The sequence below is a fragment of the Ptiloglossa arizonensis genome, chromosome 7 (assembly GCF_051014685.1).
Source record: "Ptiloglossa arizonensis isolate GNS036 chromosome 7, iyPtiAriz1_principal, whole genome shotgun sequence".
Lineage (NCBI taxonomy): Eukaryota > Metazoa > Arthropoda > Insecta > Hymenoptera > Colletidae > Ptiloglossa > Ptiloglossa arizonensis.
The window spans coordinates 5,331,961-5,353,949 of NC_135054.1; the positions used below are offsets into that span (position 1 = coordinate 5,331,961).

The window sequence follows — 21,989 nt, forward strand, 5'->3', positions numbered from 1 at the left end:
GTATACTTTACCGCCCCACAATATTTCCCAAGATTTTTCTTACTCTATCCCACCGATCCTCGTTCCAACTCTTTATAAAGTATATCTAACAAACACAAGTTCTCTCTCCTAGCCGTGTACTATATATTTTCTCTTCTTCTCATCCAATCAATGACAATATCATAGGTACCCTTGCGTTCTTAGATTCGTGTAGGCATATCACATTATATTTCTCTTTACTTACCCTAACCTACTCTTTTATTTTAACTCTATTCTTGTATCCACCTGTTCTCGTACTTATTTCTCCCTAGCATCTGCTTGTTACCTTACTTCCTCCCTCGTTCCTTCTCTCAACTTGCTCTCATTTCACCTATCATCGTGTACCTCGATGTACTCCCATCCAGACACAGTATCCAACTTAATCCATCTCTCTTCAACAAGTTCCATGTACTTCCTCTCCGTCCATTCTCAAACTTCCACCCCATATAACATTCTCCACCAAACTTTGAAACAATCTCATCTCTCTCATCCAATCATCACCAAACCCCCACTTACCTAGCACCTAGAATTCTCTCATAATCGCCGCTACTTTTGTCATTATCTCCGTCACAAGAGCCTCTTACTTGTCATTGTTCGTCAACTTATAATCCCAATTGTTAAGATAACCCAAAATCCGAATTTATAATATGGTCACCTAATATGTACTATTTCTTGAGCTGCCAGAAATATTGACGTCCAACTACTGTCATTTGCATAGAATTTTAACATTCTTTTCCAAAAATAAACTGTATATTTTTGTACGAATAAAAAATCATTTAATTAAAAATATGACAAAATAGAATTAAAGTGTGTATCATAAGTAATTTGTGAAACATTCTAAATTCAATTGTTAAAATTCAAACTTTCATAAATAAAGACCACTTGGATCTAAAATATCAGTCGTTTTCTAGCAATTGTTGTTAGTCTCTGAACTGTCACAAGTATAATATAGTTGAATCCGATTTTAACTAAGAATTTAAAAAGAAATAAACGCGTGGTACGTAATACAATAGAAACAGACATATAAAATTCGATACAACTTTATTATACGGAAACCGAAATACAATGTTATTATACAACTCCTTACAATCGTAGTTTCCTTTTAAAGGGAACGGTTTCACAATGTATGATTTCGTGTAGCAATAAACTTGTTCCCCAGACAAGAAAAATTGCCACAGAGCTGTTAGTTGACGCTTCTGCATTCTAACTTTTAGTAGTATATTAATTATGAAAAAATGGTTCATTATTTTCTTCTCCTATAGAAACTGGAAGATCGGAATTCCGAAGTTCTTAGAATATACGTTGTGCGTAATAAAAATCGAATATTAAATTAGGAGGTCTGCAATAAATACTGAATGAGCAACTTTTTTTTTCGCCCCCGTTATATATACCTTCTAATTGTGTAACAAACATTGAACAGACAATCGTTTGTGATCATTTCTAACCGACAATGCTATATTTGCGCTTTAAAATTTATTATCCGATGTATATTCCCTCAATACGCCTGTAAGAAGATTGCGTCTGGAATTATAGCGGGTCTTGTACGTTCAAGCGTGAAAAGTATATGTTTATATCTGTTCTGTATAGGTTTGAGATGGACCCTAAACCAATAGAACCCGCCATAACATCAGACTACTTTAGAATACAGAACACTACAGACCGAGATACAATTATCAAACGCCGGTGAACGTTTATTACCATTGAATCTTATAGAATTCTTTCAGACCCTCGTACAAAACAACAATTAAAAGCTATTTCATAGCACAAAATTAATTGAAAGAAATTAAACGATTATTTAGTACCGATCGCATTAAGAAGTAACTACACAAATACTTTTTCAATACATCGTTGAAGACATCCACACTACTGCAATAAGAGATCGATAAATTATAACAGAGAAACGTATTTTATTACACAAAATTGAACTAATTATAGAGAATAATAGATATTTCGAATTTTCTACATTATAAATATAAATTATACCGAGATTTTATCATTATACACGAAATGACCGCAGTTCGATGATCGACTGGGGACTCGCAGTAAAATCAACCCCCAATGATCCGCTACATCCGTATCAATCTTAAAATATTCGAATTGTAAGGTGCGTTTGGATATACATACATATATTGGCGGAAATCAATCAATCCTACCTATCTACTAAACATCTAAATATTTCATTGTACATATATTAATGTTCGACGTATATTTACAAAAAACTTACAAAAACACTTATACACTTTTGTAAACTTCGAGAATGTTCTCCTGCTTCCCGTAGTCTGCATTTTAAACCGAAATGAAAGTGCGAACTTGGCCGTACGAATTCAATATTCTCACAAAATCGAACAACACTCGTAAACGTTGCGACACAACGAGAACTCCAGTCTCGGAACAACTATAACCGCGCTTTCAAACGTTATAAATGTAAGCGTAAATCCATTTCCCTTTTATCATTACGCAGTGTTTCTTTTTAACCAATCGTGAATCGTAACGTGATTGCTGTTTACCCATCGTATGTTGGCTTCGGACTGTTCAATTGCTTGATGCACTGTTCTTGTCGCGCTGCTGAGTTCGTCTTTATGTTCGGTCGTAAAGTCCAGCAACTAAATCCGAAAAGAAATAGCATTAGTTTCGCACGGTCTAAACGTAATCCTTTCTTGTGAACATTTTTTCACTTTATTTGCAATAAATAGTATAAACTATATTTTATACAGGAAATTTTATATTTTATACAGAAATGTTTTATAAAAATGTACGCGAGTGAAGTCTAGACAGTGTATTGAACCCGGCTTTGCGGGCAATTGTGAAATATCGGAGTGTATTTAAATTTTTAATTGGCCATAGGAAAATTATTTCCGGCCACATGGACAGGAAATTGATCAAGGTCCCCGTATGTGAAGGATCGAGGTACACGAGATACCTCGAATTACAAACAATCTTTGACTTTAGCGTATTTGTCAGCAAATACTAAAGTCACATCTATTTCGTAATATGAACACTTTTCCGAAACTAATGAAAGTAATTGATGAGTACACAAATCATTAAAGAATATAAGCATTTGCTTCGATCCGAACCGAATATTCAAACTTAGAGTTTCCGTTTTACTTTGATTGTTTTAAAAATCTACAGTTAATTTCCGAACAGACTAGTATCTTTTGTTCCATACTTACATCTTTCAGCTCGTATTTAGTGTTTATACCCCTGGTGGCTGATTTTACTATGTTTTTGATAGTCAACAAGGACGATCCGAAACTGAAAAAGATAAACACCGTGAAAAGAAAAATTGATTATGACAGTAGGTTTTTTTTTTTATTAACCTATTCGTGCATAATTGCAGGAATATTATTGATTTAATTTATTTTTAATGACGGTTTGATTGTCATGTATGCTATGTAAATCAGAACTGTGTAACTTAGACTAGTCTCATTGTCAATAGCCAAAGCAACATTTCTACCATTGTGGAATAAACGCAACTGGCAAGCGTGGCCACTGGGCTGCCAATTATGCAGCTCTGATCTAAATGCTTAAAGTGTGTATTTGCATGCTCAAGGTAAATGAAAAATCGAATAAAGTTTATCGAAAGACTTACTATTCTTTGAGACGTGCCCATTTATTTCGGAAAAAGCTGAACGTCAACGAGTGACCGATATTGTTGCTGGAAACTGAGCTAAAGACTCGAGTAACATCCTGCTTCCTAATTCCAGAGTTCTCGGTGATTGTCCAATCTAAATAGCGACTTAAAAGCCACATATCTCTGGTGCAACCGAGCGCATTCAGAAGCAAATCCTTTTCGGAACCAACGTTCGTTTCCAGATATCTTTGCCAAGCAAAATCCCATTCGGTTTGTCCACCAACTCGAATGGCTGTACAATAAACGACTGTCTTCAAATTCGGTGAAATTCTACAAATAAAATAATACGTTTACAGCGTTGCACATTCCTTTCGATCTTGTATTGAAATATATTATTAGTGATCGTAGCATCGAAAGCATTATGATATTAATTTAAGAGATAAAATTGTATAGCAAGAAATCATACGACGTATGTCTATGATGTCAATGTTACAGACAGCAACTGGTCTGTATTAAAGAAAATATTTGGAATATTTACAGATGAAAAGTTCAAAGGATCGAGACAATCTACACTTGAAATGGAATTTCTAAGGTTAGAAAGAATCCTCTTTTCTAAAGAATAAGAACAGTTAAGGATTTTTCTATAATTTGGACGCTTAAGTGTTGTTGGTAACAGACTGTATCAACATGATGCCCCAACACAATCAACAGTATGGAAGCTTACAATCAGGGAATAAAAATATTTGGAAATCTTTTTAAGAAACGATATGTTTTCATTCTTCAACTATTAAAACACACTCTGAAAGTTTGGACAAGTGTCAGAAATGAACATAAGTCGAAACTCACGGGTTATTCTTGTTCGGATTTGGCGTGTTTCGCCAATTGTGAAATTGGTTCTTAGCATTTTGTACACAATCCTCGTGGCCAAACCTGCACGCCCAAGTTAGCACGTCGATGCGAGTAAAAACTGTTAATTGAGGATCTCCAGCGTTATCCTTGAAACCAACTTGCTTATACACGTTGTCAAGGAGTTTCAAAACGTATACCTAAAAAACTTTCCAGTTTGTAACCACAGATTGACTTGATCATTACTATATATATTTGCTAAAAAGACATTGCATCGATAAAAACAAATATTGGTCACTGTTTTTATCTTCTCTAAAGTTATAATATCACATAAAGAGAAAGACGATTTTCATATGTTAAATGAATTCTACCAACAATGAAGTCACGTCTCCTGTGTTATGTAGCCAATAAAACTGTTCAACATTTGTTTGATTTTGAGACCTTATTTGATATTACTAACAATGTCGTTGATACTTGTACGAATTAATTAAAAAGAACTAATTCCACCGAAGCTGAAAAGTACTTTATAAACGTTATTCTTTTTAACCAATGCAACTTGAAGAAATATATGTACTTACTCGGAACTTATCGTAACCTGGCATTTTGATCAACATATCATCCAGGTAATGCATGGCAGTGAAAGCAGCGTTCCAAGGTAAGTATTCAGTCTCGTGTGCTAAATATGATGTGACACCCAACGCAGTGGCGTAATTCAGTCTTCCAGCTCTCGCTAAATTCAACGCATCGTCGATCAACTGAGCCCGATTGATCGTTGAAATATCTCTGAAGGTTTCCTTGTTTAGTTGCTGGATTATCATTTGCCAGTTCTTTCTGTCATAGTTGACTCGATAAAATCCTAGAAAAACAGGACCAAGATGGACACGTAAATTTGGAAACGTCTAATATTCTCATATAAACGAAGTAGTTTAGAACTTTAACCGAGACAGTGCACAATGTGTTCGATAATAAAACGAAAATAACAAAATTACGTTCGAGACTTTATTTCCAAGTTGTTAGTGTCAGAAGTGAAGAACGTGTACTATTGTCAGCACTCGAACGTCAGGTAACTCACGAATAGGAACAGTGTCAGAGTCAAGAAGAATTTTGTACCTACTTACTCGTAGTCGACATAATAACTTACAATATTACGCGTTACTGTTATATTTATTTCCAAAATTACACAAGGAATCTAAGAACCATAAAACGTAAGATACCAGTATCATATTACTATCGTATTCTCCCACTTCAGCCAGAATATGACACTATACCTACATACGTGGTGCGTAGCATTTTGAAGCTTCCTCACGACGGAGACCAGAGGTGGACAAAATTTGTATCCACATAAAAATGTTGAGTAACGAATGAAAAATTAACAACTTTCCCCCGTTATTTGTTGAATGGAAATTAAAATTCAAATTATAGAATGAAATTTTTCGTAATGAACACATAAAAGTTTAGCTGCTGTCTTTGTCTGATAAAGTCGCTGTCCTGTGATGGCTGTCTCTTTAACTTTACGTGGTTTTCTGGTAACGTGGGCATTACGTGGAAGAGAAGGAACGGCTAGAAGAAGAATTAAACGCTCGAGGGACCCTAATTCAGAATCGTACTGTTCTAAAGTAAGTGCCAAGCGAACTGGCCCATTAAGGCCGTTTCTCTTCTAGTGAAAAATTCAGACTTTACCTTCTCTACTACAAAATCGCTACGAGCTTTAATTGCCTTTCGCCACATTGAGCGATGCGTTCAACATATAGGTAGAATCTCCATCGATTTCTAACCACCAATGAAACAATTTCGCCTGTCTCTTTTACTTTTACATTTACTTTCTCGTTACCACTTAACCCAGACAGCCTTCTACCTGCGTGCGTTTGGTGATCAATATCGATATTTGACAGTGTAGAAGTAAACACACCTTACGAATACATATATAAGTATATTTCACCGCACAGACTGAACATTGTTTCCATGCTGTTTTTAAAATTACAAATAGATCGACTTTCCTTCATATTTGAGATAAAGGCTACTTGTCTACCAGTTTGCGTTCCTTGTCTAAAGCAAGGAATTGGTATCGAAAAGCGGAAAGCTGCCATGGCTTTGGCAAGCCAATTAGATTGGCATTTACTATATATAGATGACTAGGCCCTGCCTTCGTCATGAACAAGCTGACGTTCACGCGCCAGCAATAGTATAGTCTTTCACTTTCCATTCCGATGCCTCTTACGCCTATCATTTATAATCTTTATGTTATATTGACTCGTAGTGTCACCTCTTTAAATTCTATTTACTTTACGCTCTTATTATCAAATTAAAAATTCATATTGTAAAATTATTAAACAGACTAGGGCAACAGAAAAACGAAAATCAGATCATTTGAAACACTTGTGTCTTTCAGTGCTAATGTTTAGTTCAGTTTGCTGACAATCCCAAACTGGTAAATACAATGGTTGAATACGTCTTACAATTTCAAAATAAGCGATTCTTAGACTCATCCTTTTTGTTTGTTTAATTAGTACTACACACCTTGTAAATCTGCTATAAACGTTCTTGCACGCATTGTGCACAAGTCAAGGAACTCTTACCGGTTTCTTGAACGTTGAAGATTACCCATTGCGTGGGACTTAGATTTAAATTTGACAGTGTAATCGATTTAGTGGCCTTCATCCATTCAGAAGGCTGAGTTTTATTGAAATCCAATTGACCTTCGGTTGTATACGTAATTGGTATCCACCACAGAGGCTCGGTCTCGGACGTGGTTTTTATAGTACCATTACGAAGTAGAAAACGATCCTGAAATGAAAGTATGACGGATCAACATAAAGGAAAGGTATTCTGACGCAACGCGAATTTCTCGCTTTCAACAAACCTGCATTAACGTTACTGAACCGTTTTCATAATTTCGAGTGACCGTCACAACTGGGAAACCAGTCTGTAGCGTCCAGGTATCCATAATTTCTTTTATCGTTACCGCTGAATCCAGTACGTTATCCTTATGCGCCTGCTTCGTCAGAGCATCCCATAAATCATTTTGCTCGGCACTCTGATACGCCCTGTTACAAAGTTACGAATCACAATAAGTAACAGGAAACAAACGCTGACATAAAGATCGAAGAAAACTCCCGAATTTAACTTTACATTTCCAACAAATATCGTTCTCAAACGTTAATAAATATAATTAAATAAATAGTATATAAATAAATAAATGTATATTTTAGACACTATAAATTGTAAAAGTTGACATTAACTAAAATTAATTGTTACCGTAATCACTTTGACGCTATGTATAACGCTATTATTATTCACGCTTACTTTATAAGATACTACTTTATGTATTACAAGTGAGTGTGTCGATCGTTGAGTACTCACTTTCCGTTCAAATAATTCGTCAAACCCTGTTTGAAGACATCGGTAGTGAGGAAATGGTCCATCATTCTTATTATCGAAGCACCTATTTACACAGAAATATAATTATGTTGCACATAATATTGTGATATATAATAATATACCAATCACAAAAATCGTACTTTTGTTAATACTTGATGATGATCGTGTACTATACCTTTTTCGTATGAGATTCTGTCGAAGATTTCGCTAATCTCATCAGGATGACCGACTTGAATCGAGATTGGATGCGAAGATTCCAACGCGTCCAATCCCAGAACGGACTGCAGATCATGAACAACAAATTGTTCCAAAACCTTCCAAGTTGGTTCTACCTAAAAAATTAAAACAGAAGATTACGAAGGAAAGGAATATGGCCATTTCTACTATTCATCCGAAAAGACTGTCTTTTAGATAACATACATACATCTGTACATACGAAGAAATCGAAAAATAATAGTTATCTGATCGAGATATAGGAAAATTGTAATAAACACGCGTAAATATCAAAATGTCATAGCAAGTTGAACTCACCTAGTTGACGTGTTCCATTCCCGATTTCTTTGGATGACAATTCGTTTACGAAATAATTGTTCAGAAAATCATTCAGTCAATTTACGGATGTTTAAGTATAATAAAATCAAGAAACATAAACGAATGTTGCAAGTCTAGAGGATTGCAAAAATCTTTTTTCATAGATACGAAACATAAACAAATGTTTAAAGAACGTTTACAATTAACGTTAAATATATTGACCTCTTGATGAGGAATCTCATCTTTTCTGTTTCGAAATGTCAGTGTTATCTTTCGCACTTTTTTGAAATTGTGCTTAATAAACTCGATTATTTCTGCAAAATTGTACACTTTTTTTACTTCGACTGCTTGTCGTTCCTAAAGATGCAACGATAACAATATTTATTTAGTTTCAAAAACTAAAATTCTAATTTTATTGAATCCTAACCATTAGAACCAGAGAAACCCAACCCACCGTGCAATTAAAAAATTCAGATACTGTGGTACGAGTACGGTCATATTTTCTATAGACGTTAAAATATTTATGTAAAAATTAGTGACAAATTATTCAACGTGCGTATGTTTAATATTTATTTTATTTACAATTTCACAAACGGCAATACTCGGAATACTATACGAAATTTAAAAAAATGGACGACACTTCGAAATAGGACTAATGTAAATAAGTCCGTTAATATTTCACATTTTTCTTAAAATTTTTTGATAAAGGATTTTTCAGACTATATTAGTATGACAGTTTTTTGACCGAAAGAACATGGGACATTTAATGATAATACGAAACATTCCGTATTATCAAGAAAAATTTTCAAATATCAACTTTTTGTTGTACATGTATCTTGAGTTAAATTATTGAGTACTTCAAAATATTTCACGCCAATATGGAGAGTTAGTCTCTTTAAGTCTTAGGTATGTTTCTGACTATCTAAAATAGTGTTTCGCTAGTACGTAAAGTTATTTAACAGTTGAGAATAAATCGTATAAACTCATGTCTAAATGTTCTTAATCCGTGTCAAATTGTGTTTAATTGCGAGACAAACTGTCTACGGAAATATAAAATCGTGTTAAGAAAGTGATGACACGATTAGTGAATTAGCGACAAAAATTTCCACCATTAAACATGGTGGAATTCCGCTCCACATTGCAGCGTCCGCATTCTTTAACGAAAGCAATGTATAGTTCTGCAATGCAGAATGTTACGAAAAAATAGAGACTAGAGGTCTGATTGGGGTCAGTGACTGCAAGTGTCGCGCCGTGAGTTTATGGATTCGCTCAGACTCAAGTTAAGCGTCGAGTCATGTTACCTAAAGCCATATTGGTACTTGCGTATGTTATTCTTTTAACTCGTTAAGGGATTTTGGGTTACGTTATAGAATGGTTAAATTTACTGAACTTTCACATTGCATCTATAAAATGCAATGTTTCTTGTACGTGTATGTTGTTTTAATTTTTTTTTTCTTTCGATACGGTGAATGAAACCGTTAATTAAAAAGCGAATAAATAAATAATATGAATGAATTTCTTTGAACTTACTTCATTCATACCGATGTATTCTACGTAACTAGCAAAGCCTTCGTTTAACCAAAGATCCGTCCACCAACTTGGAGTTACTAAATTCCCAAACCATTGATGAGCAAATTCGTGAGCCACCACAGTAGCTACTCGTTGTTGATTACTGCTGGTTGAAACACCTTCTTGGTATAACATGGCAGTCTCCCTGAGAATAGAGTAATTGGATAAATCTAATTGTCTTGAAACTCCGAGGAGAGAATATTGTAGCTTTATGACAAAAAATCGAGGAAGCCAATTATTATGAACGGAAGGTCGGTCGAGAATTTGTTCTTGGAACTGGAAGAACTCAAACGGGCCGCTTGAGGAGGATAGTGAATAATAAAATGCAACACCGAAAATGAATGAGATACGCTAACAGCGAACGAACCTGGTGTGTACATGCTTCGATAGCCGAAAAAAATTCAATTCTGTACGGATGAAACTTCAAAGCGGCATTGAACGCATATCGGTGTGTTAATATTAATGCAAATTAATATTTCTTACATTTTCTTTCTATCAATATGAAAATAATATTATCCAATTGGTGGATCTGTCGCGATTAAAATGAATCTAAAGAAAACCTCGTTCAGTTTATTTTTAATTATAATTTATTCGAATCATTTTTGAAAAATATTGAACTACGTATTATTAAAAATGGTTCAAATAAGGTGAAGTTTGGATTTACTTCGATCAGGAAAATTTCACCAACCTGTTAATAATGTTCTTATGAAGATGGAATGAAAAATTGAAAATTTTTGAATTTGCATACAAATTTCAAATGAAATAAATAGTAATATAATTTAATAGTAAATTAAGATGAATTTTCACAATCCGTGTATTGAAAAAAGGCATCGTTTAGAATTACCTGTAAGTAATTAAACCCCAGTTTTCCATGGCGCCCGCTGCAAAGTCTGGCAAAGCAACGTTATCTATTTTAGGCAAAGGGAACTTAATCTTGAAGTATTCCTCGTAGTACTTGAGAATCTTCGGGCCAATCTTCAAACAATAGCTCGCTTGGTCAATCGCCTCCTTACGTGCCCAGACTCTAAAGTTCCCAGATTCCGATTGCAACACATTGAAGTCCGAAACTATGAAGGCCACCAGGTAGGTAGACATCGGCACTGAGCGTTCATAATGGTCCCACACATACGAATGTAAGCCAGGTCTGATCAGGAATGAAACAACGTGATGAGCACATAATTTCATAGAAAGTTTCTCAACCGAAACTTAAATGATTGCTCGCTCGAATTAAGAAATTTTTGACAGCTTTCATAAAAAGAATAAAATTACGGGATACTCTCTTCTATTAAATACGTTAAAGTGTGCAACGAATTTTAATATTTTCTTATTTCATGATTTTACAAGTTATATAAAAGAAATAAAGCTTTAATTGTTAAGAGTAGTACATAATAGTTAATAACTCTAGGATACGATACGACAAAAATGTCAGAAATAATCTTCGTGAAATTGAAATTATCTTCTAAAAGATAAAGTCTGAAAGTATTATGGAGTTTAAATAATTGTCCATCCATCTATTTACGAGCATTCAAATAGTCTGAATCGTTAATATTTCTATGTGTTATCTTAATGAAATCTTCCAACATAATAAACTTTTTAACAATGCTATTATTTCGTTGTTCGTCTCTTCTCGTTGGTACAGGAATTGTTCGAGTTACATTACGGGATTTGACAAACAAGAAACTGTACAGAACAATTAACGAGGATGCTTCGTCTTATAGAAAAAAATTGGTTACACACTCAGTGAATGTGCAATATACTGATACGAGAGGTTAATTTTGTATTTAATTCGCGCGAATAGTACCAGTGTTACGTTCTTTTAATAATTATTAATTTATCAGTTATACATAAACCTTACGCATGCTGTAAAGTTTAATTACATCGGTTAAATATCATAACCCTTTTTTTCGAATAATATCTTGTTAAATACATGTATGTACATAAATGGAATAATATGACAAAAAATTGAAATTAGTAGCTAACCGTTTGGTACCATGGTAACTTTTTTCGTCAATTTTAAAAAATGCATGTTACAAATTTAGAAGAATGCTAAATATTTCATTAGAGTTTCGAGTATCAGCACCATTCTTAAAACTTGTAGCATGATACAAATATTTCTGATCAAAGGAATATTTGTACTAATGTAGATATAATAATAACTCTCAATGAAATTGAAAAGAATATGTGCATAGAACGTTACCAAAACAATAGAATAATTGCGTTAATATATCGAATAAACAAATTTTGATAACTCTGCAGTAATAGCTGCTTTATCACCGAAACTAGTGATGAACTCGAGAGATTTCAATTCACTTTGAATGTATAAAAGTTTGGAATTGTTCCTAATATTCTTTAAAATCAACAAATTTGACAATTTCTACTGCACTCGATAGATTTTGTATTCATAAATCGTAAGTGTACATTCTAAATTCTACGAACCTTTTTAAAATTATAAATTTTGTTAAGCAACAAGTATACCTAGTACATATTCTACAATGTGCCTTATTTGTATTGCCACGAAATTTCAAAGTATTCGTTTCAATTTTTTTTATTCCAATAATTTTCCCTCCACTTTTACGGAATTTTTATTTCCTTTAGCAGAAATGTGTAATTTGTTTGTCAAACACTATGCACCAAGTAGAAAGAAGAATATAAATGTACAAACAATAAACATAACGTGTATTGTGTAATATAATTATTCGCTTTAATTATTACCAACACTAAACAAAACAAAAAACAATTTTGTTTATAAAACCAAGTCATTTCTTTAATCTTGCGAAATACCAGTTTGATATAAAAAGCGCAATACAAAGATAAAACTTTGGAATGCAAATGTGAAACATAAAATGTATTAATTTTTGACATTCCGTAGCTCGAAGCGAACGCTCCAGGAAACAAAATGTTCTACATTTCTGACATGTTCCACATTCTGCTAGCTTTACATTCTTCCTTTGTCATTTGCCCTTATTGTCTTCGCATATATATTTTTTTACTTACACTTTGTGTGTATTCTCTGTACTCGTCAGGAAGAAAGGTAAGCAAGACTCGATGAAAACAATGATACAATGCTTTCGAATCACTACAAAAGATAATTGTAACAAAGATTTGATATTTCGATACTCCTTCAAAATATCGAATAATTGTCCAGTTCGAATGATGTGCAAAATGTTAGAAATATTCGTAAAATCAAATTACTCGAAAGTCTCCAACAAAGACAAATTGTACCCATCAATTACAAGCCACGTGTCTCCGTATCTCCGGTGGTGAACTCGTTTCGCAACACGTCGCCAACTTTCTCTATCCAAATTTTCCATCGGTACATTATGCATAGTAAGTATACGATCGAACAAAACTAAAAAGTTTTCTCGAAAAGAAGAAAGAATACTAAATAGTCCAAGTAACTCGTTCGTAGTTAATATCCAAAACAGGTTCGCCAATTTGCAACGAATGCAATAGCCAAATTACAGTAAAAACGATTACCCACAAATGCAAAAAATATTCTGAAGCTTAAAACAAACGTCATTTAGAACCAATTTTCAAAGAACCGACGATAGCCGTTGTTTTTAAAAACTATTGTTGTACATATTAGAATGTACGTTTCGTTTAGCAGTGGTATTTGATCAAAGTTACGTCTCTCCGCCGCAATAAATCGTACACTTAGTATTTCATTTAAGTTACGTCCCCCCGCCCAAAGCATTAATTCATCGTCGCTGCTGACCACCAAAGTGTAGTTGACGCGACGTCAAGAAAAAAAATAAAAGGGAACCAAAAAAAAAACGATGCAAGTTCAGCACCGTATGAGAAAAAAGAAGAGTACGCCGAGGCCAACCTAAAAGCTCGCCTGACTCTATGAAATTGTCACTTAGCCATGAAATTAGATTCGATTCGTTTCAATTACACATTTGACCTAACCGCGAGAACGCTCAGCTCCAAGTAAGTAGTTGAGGCAACGTCAATTTACAAAACGGCCCGAAGCGTGTCGCGTGTCGCGCGAAATTGTCGCTTCTGTTGGGCTACGTGTAGACATGGTTACTCACACTGGCATGGGCTCCCCCTTTCTGGGCATGTTCGAGATGGACGTCATGTTCCTGGGTCGTGCAATACTGATCTGGAACCTGGCTTTCAGGGCTGGCTCGTCGAAGCACGGGAAAGCACGCCGTGCGTCCGTCGCCTGGAATTGCGTAGCGGCGATCCATCTGTAACACAAAACCGAAAAGCGAATTTTGTAAACAGCCAATGGAAAAAGCGTGTTTACGCGTTCCAGGGCCGAGTGTTCCCTGCCCATCCCGCGACAGCACCCTCGCTCGCAGCGTTATCAGGGACAAGAATCACGAGACACGGCTCTCCTATTCAGCTTTCAACGGTTTACTCAACGACGCTCAGGGAGATGACGTCGAGCTGTGTAAATTCATGGATGGTTCGCACACTGGGGAGAAATATCGTCCTCGGGGCAAGAGCTTTCACCGACCGGATAAAGGGCTAGGAGTGGAATATCACATCTTTTGAGAACTTTCGAGATGAACGGAAAGTGTGGGGCGAACGGGACGTTTCAATGGACGTAATCGTGGAAAATATCGAACGGTACTTTTTCTACTTTCTCGTTCGTTTAAATACCGATACGAGAAAATCATAAATAGAAAAATCGTAGTTGGTTCTTTGCGTCGATAAACGATACCAATATCTCGAGTAACGACAATGCCTCGATAGTAACGAGACTTTCAGATACGATAACATTAATAGCAAAATTTATCGTATATGGAGTAACTGCGTCTAATTTCGCCTAGCACGCTCAAATTAGTTCTCAATTTAAGGGCGATTGATACTCTTTTATCTAATTAATCTCGGATTGAAGAGACACTGTTCGCGTTTCGTATACAGCAGTGTTGTTAAAATTTAAGGACCTTCGAAAAATGAAAGACGTACAAACATCGAGATCTCGAAAAGGTGCATATAATGTCCAACGCAATATTAATAAAATTCTTCTCAATATCATATAAAATTGACGCGTTTAAATCAATTTTGTTGACTAGCAAGATAGTAGTGAACTAAAATACTTTTTGCCGCTATCTATCCCTCACATGACGCTTAAATTATTAAGTAGCTTCACTACGAGTTCAGTTTATTGCCAAAAAAATGTTATTACTTTTTTCACGAAATATTGCAAGTGGAAATATTACATGCTGGACGATACTAAATGCGATACACATACATGTACATGTAGATCTTCGATAACGTTTCGACCACCATTACTTTATGATCCTCGTCAAAAATAAATCCGAACATCTTTCTTCGTAGATGTATGAAATAGACAGTAATCCACTTTGCAATAAATTAAAGTTGATTGACTTAATTCGAAGATACAATGATTTTGTACTTTCATCTTTTTGTGTGGTGCAACATGTTTCTTGATCCACGTTAATCTGTGGGACTTAATCCCGTTTTATGTGAGCACATGAAACATGTATTCTTTTCTTTTTAGATAATTATAGAAATATTCGGTCGTTATGGTTTCTGGCAATGAACTTCCATCGAATCATAGAGACGATCGAAGAAGAAAAACTTTTATTTAGAAATTAAGTTAATCGACTTTAATCCACATTATTTTCTTCTATTATGAATTCCTGTCTGCTTCGTAGATTTACGAAGAAAAATGCCTTCTTTCGGTCAATGAGAGCAAACACTGTTTCATTTTATCAAGGTATTATTTGACGTTTCCATCGTATGGATTCAGTCCCTTTCTGGAGAAACATATATTACGTTGAAGCTCCAAAGAGGATTTACATATAGACTCAAAGTCGATAGATAGCATTTAAATTAAAAGTGGATTTGAAGTTCGAGATGAAAACTGACGAATGAAATAGAAATACAATAATCGTATAACAATTTAATCGATCTTAACCACAATGTACTTTTTCTTTTCGACCTTGAACTTTTGGACCGTCTTCAAAAAATAAACGTGTTTATCCATTAACAATCTAAGGTTAAAATAATGAAAGTTATAAATTTAAAACAAAAATTAGAAATAGAAAACAATAATTTCGAACTAATCTTATAGTTTTATTCGGATATCTTTAAAATAGTAATAGTAGAATATGCACGATTGCACGCTGAAACGTGATCAAGATTGAAACGTAGTTGGGTTGTTCTGGAATTATTATAACTACAGTAATTATAGTTCAATATAGCAAGTATAGCAGTCATAGCAATTATTGTAGGTATAGTAAGTATAGTAAATATAACTATCGATTAAATCGAGTCAATTAAGAATGTTTAATACTTTAACTAAGCAATTATAAATAGAATTGTGAAAGAATATTGGAAATGAATCTACAAAAATTAATAGTTTTCAGATATACGTGTTTACTATATTATAAATAAGTTACCAATGAGTTCTACCAGGCCATAAAATACTCACATATAGTTTATTTAAACTCTGCATACTTTCACAATGGTCGTGCGAGTGCAGATACACTACAACGAAGCTTGTAAATAGAAAGGCAAAAATATGCATATAAAATCTTACAAAAACGTAGGTATTGCACATACTCTTAGATAATGTACCGAGTAGAGCAAAAATCATGGTATAAGTAAGAAGAAGATAACGTTACCTTTTCAAACAAATGAAATGACAAAATGATTCATTTATTATCGAGATTCGAACCCCATCTTTATTCCGCTATACATATTTAAAAATGTGTTACTTCGGGATTAATATAACTACTGAAGGTAAAGAAACCAGGAAGCGTATATAATCTGTCGGTCGTATGAACCCTTCGCGGAACGATACTGTGCGATTTCACTAGGATCTGATTGAGTATTTCGGCCGGTAGCATACATGTTAGGAACAAGCTAAGCGTGTTATAATCGTCTGATCAATTCCAATGCTCTCAATGGATCAGTCTACTCGTATCTACGCAAATAGCTACCACTTATAAGGTGGAATTAAATTTCCGGGGCATTTACCTTGTCTCATTGCCAACGGTATACGAGCTTCTATAGAAGCCTTGCAGGTAGTCGTTCAGATAGCCAACAAACTTGAGATGCACTACGTATTGTTTGCCCCCCTTCAACGTGTCCGACGTTTTAATCACGTGAAACTGCCGTTCAGTGTCGTTCTTCTGTTCTACGATTCCAATTGCTCTGGTCTTGTTGCTCGTCGTTGAATGCTCCTTGATGTTCGTGAAACTTTCGTCGATGTTCATGTTGACCGCGTGCAACGTCACGTTTCTCGCGTCCTCGGTAACGTTTACGAGAATCTTCACCTGAAAGCAGAAAAGACATCGTGAGCAAGCAAACAGACGCGGTGAAAACTCGTGTCTCCTCTTCTTTTAACGAACAATCTCTTTCTTCTTTTAAGAGTTGCGCGCGTTCATGCATACTCGAGCGCGGTTAAAAATATTATTCCAGATGCTGCGGATTAAAAACAACACCAATTATATAAATTTTTTCCTTTTCTCCGACAATTCCCTAACATTTTTTAATTCTTTATTTAATTTTTACATACACTTATTATTATTATTAATAAATTAATCATGAAATTATTTCAGCTCAGAGGAAGTTTCTCCTATCGAAATTATTCTTAATAATAATGTTGATCCATTTGTGTCTAAAGTAACACTTTTTATTTACATTCTTTTTAATTTAGCGATAACGTTGAATGAAACTAACATCTCCAGGACGCAAATAATACCGATTACTTTATTCTCCAAGAATACTTACATATGTGTACGAGTGCGGGTATTGAATCGTTTCTTATGAAAGTCAATGTTCTATTAATAAAAAGAATATTATTTAAGACTGGGTAGTATGTAGAACGGATGACATAAATGGGTTAATGAAGAAACGAGAACGATCGGTTGGGACAAAAATAATTTTTCATTTAAAAGTACGAAGGAGGGTTCGTCGCTTGGAATCGAAAGTAAAATTGCTGCTGCCCATAAAACTTTTACACGTGTTTTTAATTCGATCCATCTTTTGCGGTTTTCTTATCCGCCTGTTTCTTATCGATATTCCATAAAAACAACTATTCAGTGAGGAATGAAATGGCGTATCGAACTTTCTAGTTACAATCGCTCACTGAACAAGTCCGCGTACTTTCACCCTTTCGGGGAACTCGTAATCATCGTCCTCATTTTCGATATTTTTTTACGAATGTATAAAAGAAAGATGATGGGGACAGAGAGATATCCTCGGAGACGGATTGGCTATTCGCCTCTTGATCTACATCTTTTGTTCTGAAGTATTTTCCAATCATCAGAACCTATTATCGATTTCCCCTTTTATCCGTTAAAAGTAAGAAAGAAATAATGAAAACTTTGAAAGCGACACTCTCTGTTGTTCAAGTGTTTCCATAATTAATACCGAAACTTACAATATAAAAAAAATTACAATATAAAAGCGTAAACAAAGCTTATACTTTGCAAGCACATTAAACTTTTCGTTGGATACGATTGAAGCATAATGCATACTTCGCGATTCGTTAACAAACACTTGTTCTGTTCCAGAATTCTATCACGAAAGATGAGTAAACAAATAAGTACACGAAGAAAATGGAAAATCTTCGCTTAAACGGGGAGATAATTAACTCGGAAGGAAACTGCTGGTTTGAGGAATTAATCCAGATACGTAATACTTTTTTACAATAAAGTGACTTTCCACAGAAAAGAAGTGAACCTTAATTGAAACAGTAAGAGGGAAACAAAGACAGTGTTAACATGCTACTAGAAATGGAGAGCATTGTTATTCGGATAAAAGTTTTGGATAATGAATAAAAGATATACGAAGAAGAATAAGAATTAAAATTTGAATTATGGAATAATATATACTACAATGAATAAATACAAATTTAACTGTTCACTCGAATAAACGTTGCACACGAATGAAATTAAATTTTATCCATCTCTGAATGATGCTATAAATTGCATGAATTTTTTACAATAAAACTGAAAATATTCGAAACGAGAATTCTTTCTTATTTGGATAAAAGAAATCTTTAAATAAGCACCGATGTATAATTTTCTCGTAAAGTTCGGCTAAATTTTCCGAAAATAAACGCACATTTATCTAATAAGAGAATTTTCCTACAAGAATCTAGACGCTGCTTTTGGAAAATCAAAAGCGAAAAGAAATATCGTTTCAAATTTCAACGACACGTTATTGAATTACTGTATCGATTTTGATCGAGTAAACAGTTCTCGTACAGTCGATAAAATATGTTAATTAGCACGGTCTTCGTATTGATAGAAAGTTCTCGTTCAGAGATAAATCAGTAAGGTTCGTGTACTACCTCGCCATTGAAAGTGAAGTTTCCCTCCCATATAAAGGGTGTCAACCTCAGCTCGTAAGAGTCCGGTACGATGGATCTTGGTAATCTGACGTCCAGTTTCTTCTTAGTGAACATATCCGTGGAGAATCCACGAGATTCGGATACCGAACCTCTCAAATCGGTACACGATTTCACGAGTTTTTCTTCGAGACATGGTGCGAAATGATAGACCAGGAGTCCCATCACTACCAGGGAAATCAGAAAAGCTGCGCCCAAGAGGAAACCACCGCAAGGAGAAACCGTGCATCCCCTTTTGCGTCCGAAAGTTGTCGTGTGCGCATCCATCATTGCCAAAACCTCGCGGGACTGGGTCATATCATGTGTAAATCTGAAATTACGAAAAGAAAGTCACATTAGCCTTAACGGAGGCTCGATGAACGACTTTGTTCGATACAACAATACATATCATTTGGGATTTTCAATAGTAAAGAATCAAATTAAATACGTACTTCCTCGGTACATCGGTAGTAAGAGCTCGAAAAATAAGGATAAATTAAGCAAACTACGAATATGTGTATCTTAATTTTCTTAAACGTTCTTAGTTTTACATGTCGAACAAAGTTACGTTTTCTTATGGAATAACTTTTTATAAAAAAAAAAACAAAATCAAAGTCGCAATGTTTATACATATGTAGATATTATTATACGAATATTATTATTTTTAGTAAACGTTACATTATCGAATAAGTTTCTTCCAATCTGGACAAACAAAGTTCTACTTTTCCTACTGTGCAAGGATCTGAATCTTCTCTTAATATACTCCAATAGAAAGTCTATGCCTTATTCTATAAATTATTGATGATCGTCTTCACAGACCATTGAAGATGTCGGATGTAATAAATGGCATTCATTATTACAGCTGAGTCAGTGGTAGAAATGTAAGGATGGAGAAAAGTGGAGAAAGTAGAAAGAATACGTGAAACATAACACCAAATGGATACCAGGACTTAGATTTCAACGTGTCAGCATCCACATTACTAAAAGACGTAAAGAAAAAAAATGAAAAGAGCAGTAAAATATAATGGAAATGATAAAATAATAATGGAAAATTTGAAGGAAATGACAAAAAGGAACAAACAAAAGAAAACAAAGTTACCGAAGAGAACAACGCTACCGAAAGAAATTAATTGAATTTCGTGGAACTGAAAAATTAAAAGCAGAGGGAGAAAAGATAATGGTAAAACGAGCATTAATAGCAGAATGGAATTGAAGCAAGAATATTATGAAAAAATAATACAAGAAAGATATATCATTGGAATATGAACATAAATAAAAGATAACAAAACACCTAATTGGGTAACAGACTACTGTAAGGATACGGATCCTAATAGCACGATTCAGATTTGATAACGAAGAAACAAGCAACAAATCCTGGAGAATAGAAAAAGAAGATAGAAACATCGGATCGTTTATTAAAATATTGCAGAGGGACCAGAAGAAACATTAAAGCAACAATAGAAATATTAAAAGGTACAGGGAAAGGAAAAAACTGAATAAGAGAAATAATTATGTATTATCAGGAAATGAAGCGAATATTGGATAACTTAAATAATATAAAAAAAAAAAATTAAAAAGCAATATCGAAGATCAAAAGTCAAGTGAAATAAACGTATTAGTATTACTACTATTATATCTAATGTAAGTAACAGAAAGAATCAATTTGGAAAATTTCTCCCCCATTCTATTAGGTGAGAATTAAAAATATAAAATTAAACATATAGCAAGTAATATCGAAACCTATCAAACATTTGTTTAATTATTAGTTTATAGATATAAAAGGAATTGTAATCTTAACATTTTTGATACAGTAGAAGTATGATCATTTGAAATAAAAATTTTTAGGATTTCAAGTGACATGTGAATTTTTTCATAATATACACTTTAAATATGCAAACCTTTGCCAAAGATCAGACTTTTAAACACACATACATATATGCATAGCATACCAGTCAACATGTTGACTACATAAACATGTTGACTACATTACTTTTATGAATGTAATTACAAGAGACGAAAATCGTAAACTATTTTTAATATAATAGAACCTAGTCAAATGTAACGTCGTTCGTTGCAATACGCCGGCAAGTGGAAGATCATTAAACTACAAGTGAATTTGAAAGTGGAAGGGACGTGTAGTAGCTATAACTAGAAGCTCGTGTAATGACTCCTAGATTAAAAGAAATGTGTTACCGTGTAAGGGGAATGTGGGCAGTCTCGGGTAATTTTTGTTTAGTTACAGGTCTTATAAAGGCTGACTAAAATTTCTAACACGATTCGCAATTTCTTCCAGGGATTAACTTCTTAATTCCGCACACCATTGGCCGTAGATAGTGAAGATGTATTGAATGAGTGGGACTCATTCGAAATTTTCAGTCCCATTTTCCTGTAATTATCAAAGTTCTACCATTCTACGCTCCAAGTGACTACATAGGTCAAGAGAAGTGAGGTAAAGTGTGAGAGTGCTCTCGTTCGTGGAACTTTCCTTCTATACCTCCATCCATCAAGTTGATTTTTCTACAACTCAATTGTAAACACGGTATCGCTCATGCACGACAACGTTAGACTCATTGCGAAAAAAATATGCAGAAACTAAATTTGGAAAGCTAATATTTACTCTACGCGCCATATCCACCAGACTTATTTGCCTACAAAGTACCATTTACTCATACATAGTTGTAAATTATTTCTGACAGAGTAAACCCTCTGCAGTGGAAATGATGAGACAGATTCATGAACCTTGTTATTTCGGAGAAA

The 21,989-nt window shown here is 34.3% G+C and overlaps 1 protein-coding gene across 3 annotated transcripts in view; it reads right to left on the minus strand.

The window, feature by feature from the left end:
• Positions 1-1,042: 1,042 nt before the first annotated feature.
• The window catches only part of Superdeath (Suppressor of ER stress-induced death), a 75,842-nt gene continuing 54,895 nt past the window's right edge, over positions 1,043-21,989 (minus strand). For all 3 annotated transcript variants that reach the window (XM_076315524.1, XM_076315525.1, XM_076315526.1), the window contains 14 exons: positions 19,197-19,563; positions 16,874-17,172; positions 13,948-14,106; positions 10,758-11,057; positions 9,875-10,058; positions 7,989-8,145; positions 7,796-7,877; positions 7,296-7,479; positions 7,012-7,219; positions 5,014-5,291; positions 4,436-4,635; positions 3,608-3,919; positions 3,189-3,270; positions 1,043-2,621 (listed from right to left, as the gene is read on the minus strand). In XM_076315524.1, the coding sequence (XP_076171639.1) occupies positions 2,472-2,621; positions 3,189-3,270; positions 3,608-3,919; positions 4,436-4,635; positions 5,014-5,291; positions 7,012-7,219; positions 7,296-7,479; positions 7,796-7,877; positions 7,989-8,145; positions 9,875-10,058; positions 10,758-11,057; positions 13,948-14,106; positions 16,874-17,172; positions 19,197-19,563 (2,962 nt within the window). In that variant the 3' untranslated portion in view covers positions 1,043-2,471. The remainder of the gene's footprint in view (positions 2,622-3,188; positions 3,271-3,607; positions 3,920-4,435; positions 4,636-5,013; positions 5,292-7,011; positions 7,220-7,295; positions 7,480-7,795; positions 7,878-7,988; positions 8,146-9,874; positions 10,059-10,757; positions 11,058-13,947; positions 14,107-16,873; positions 17,173-19,196; positions 19,564-21,989) is intronic.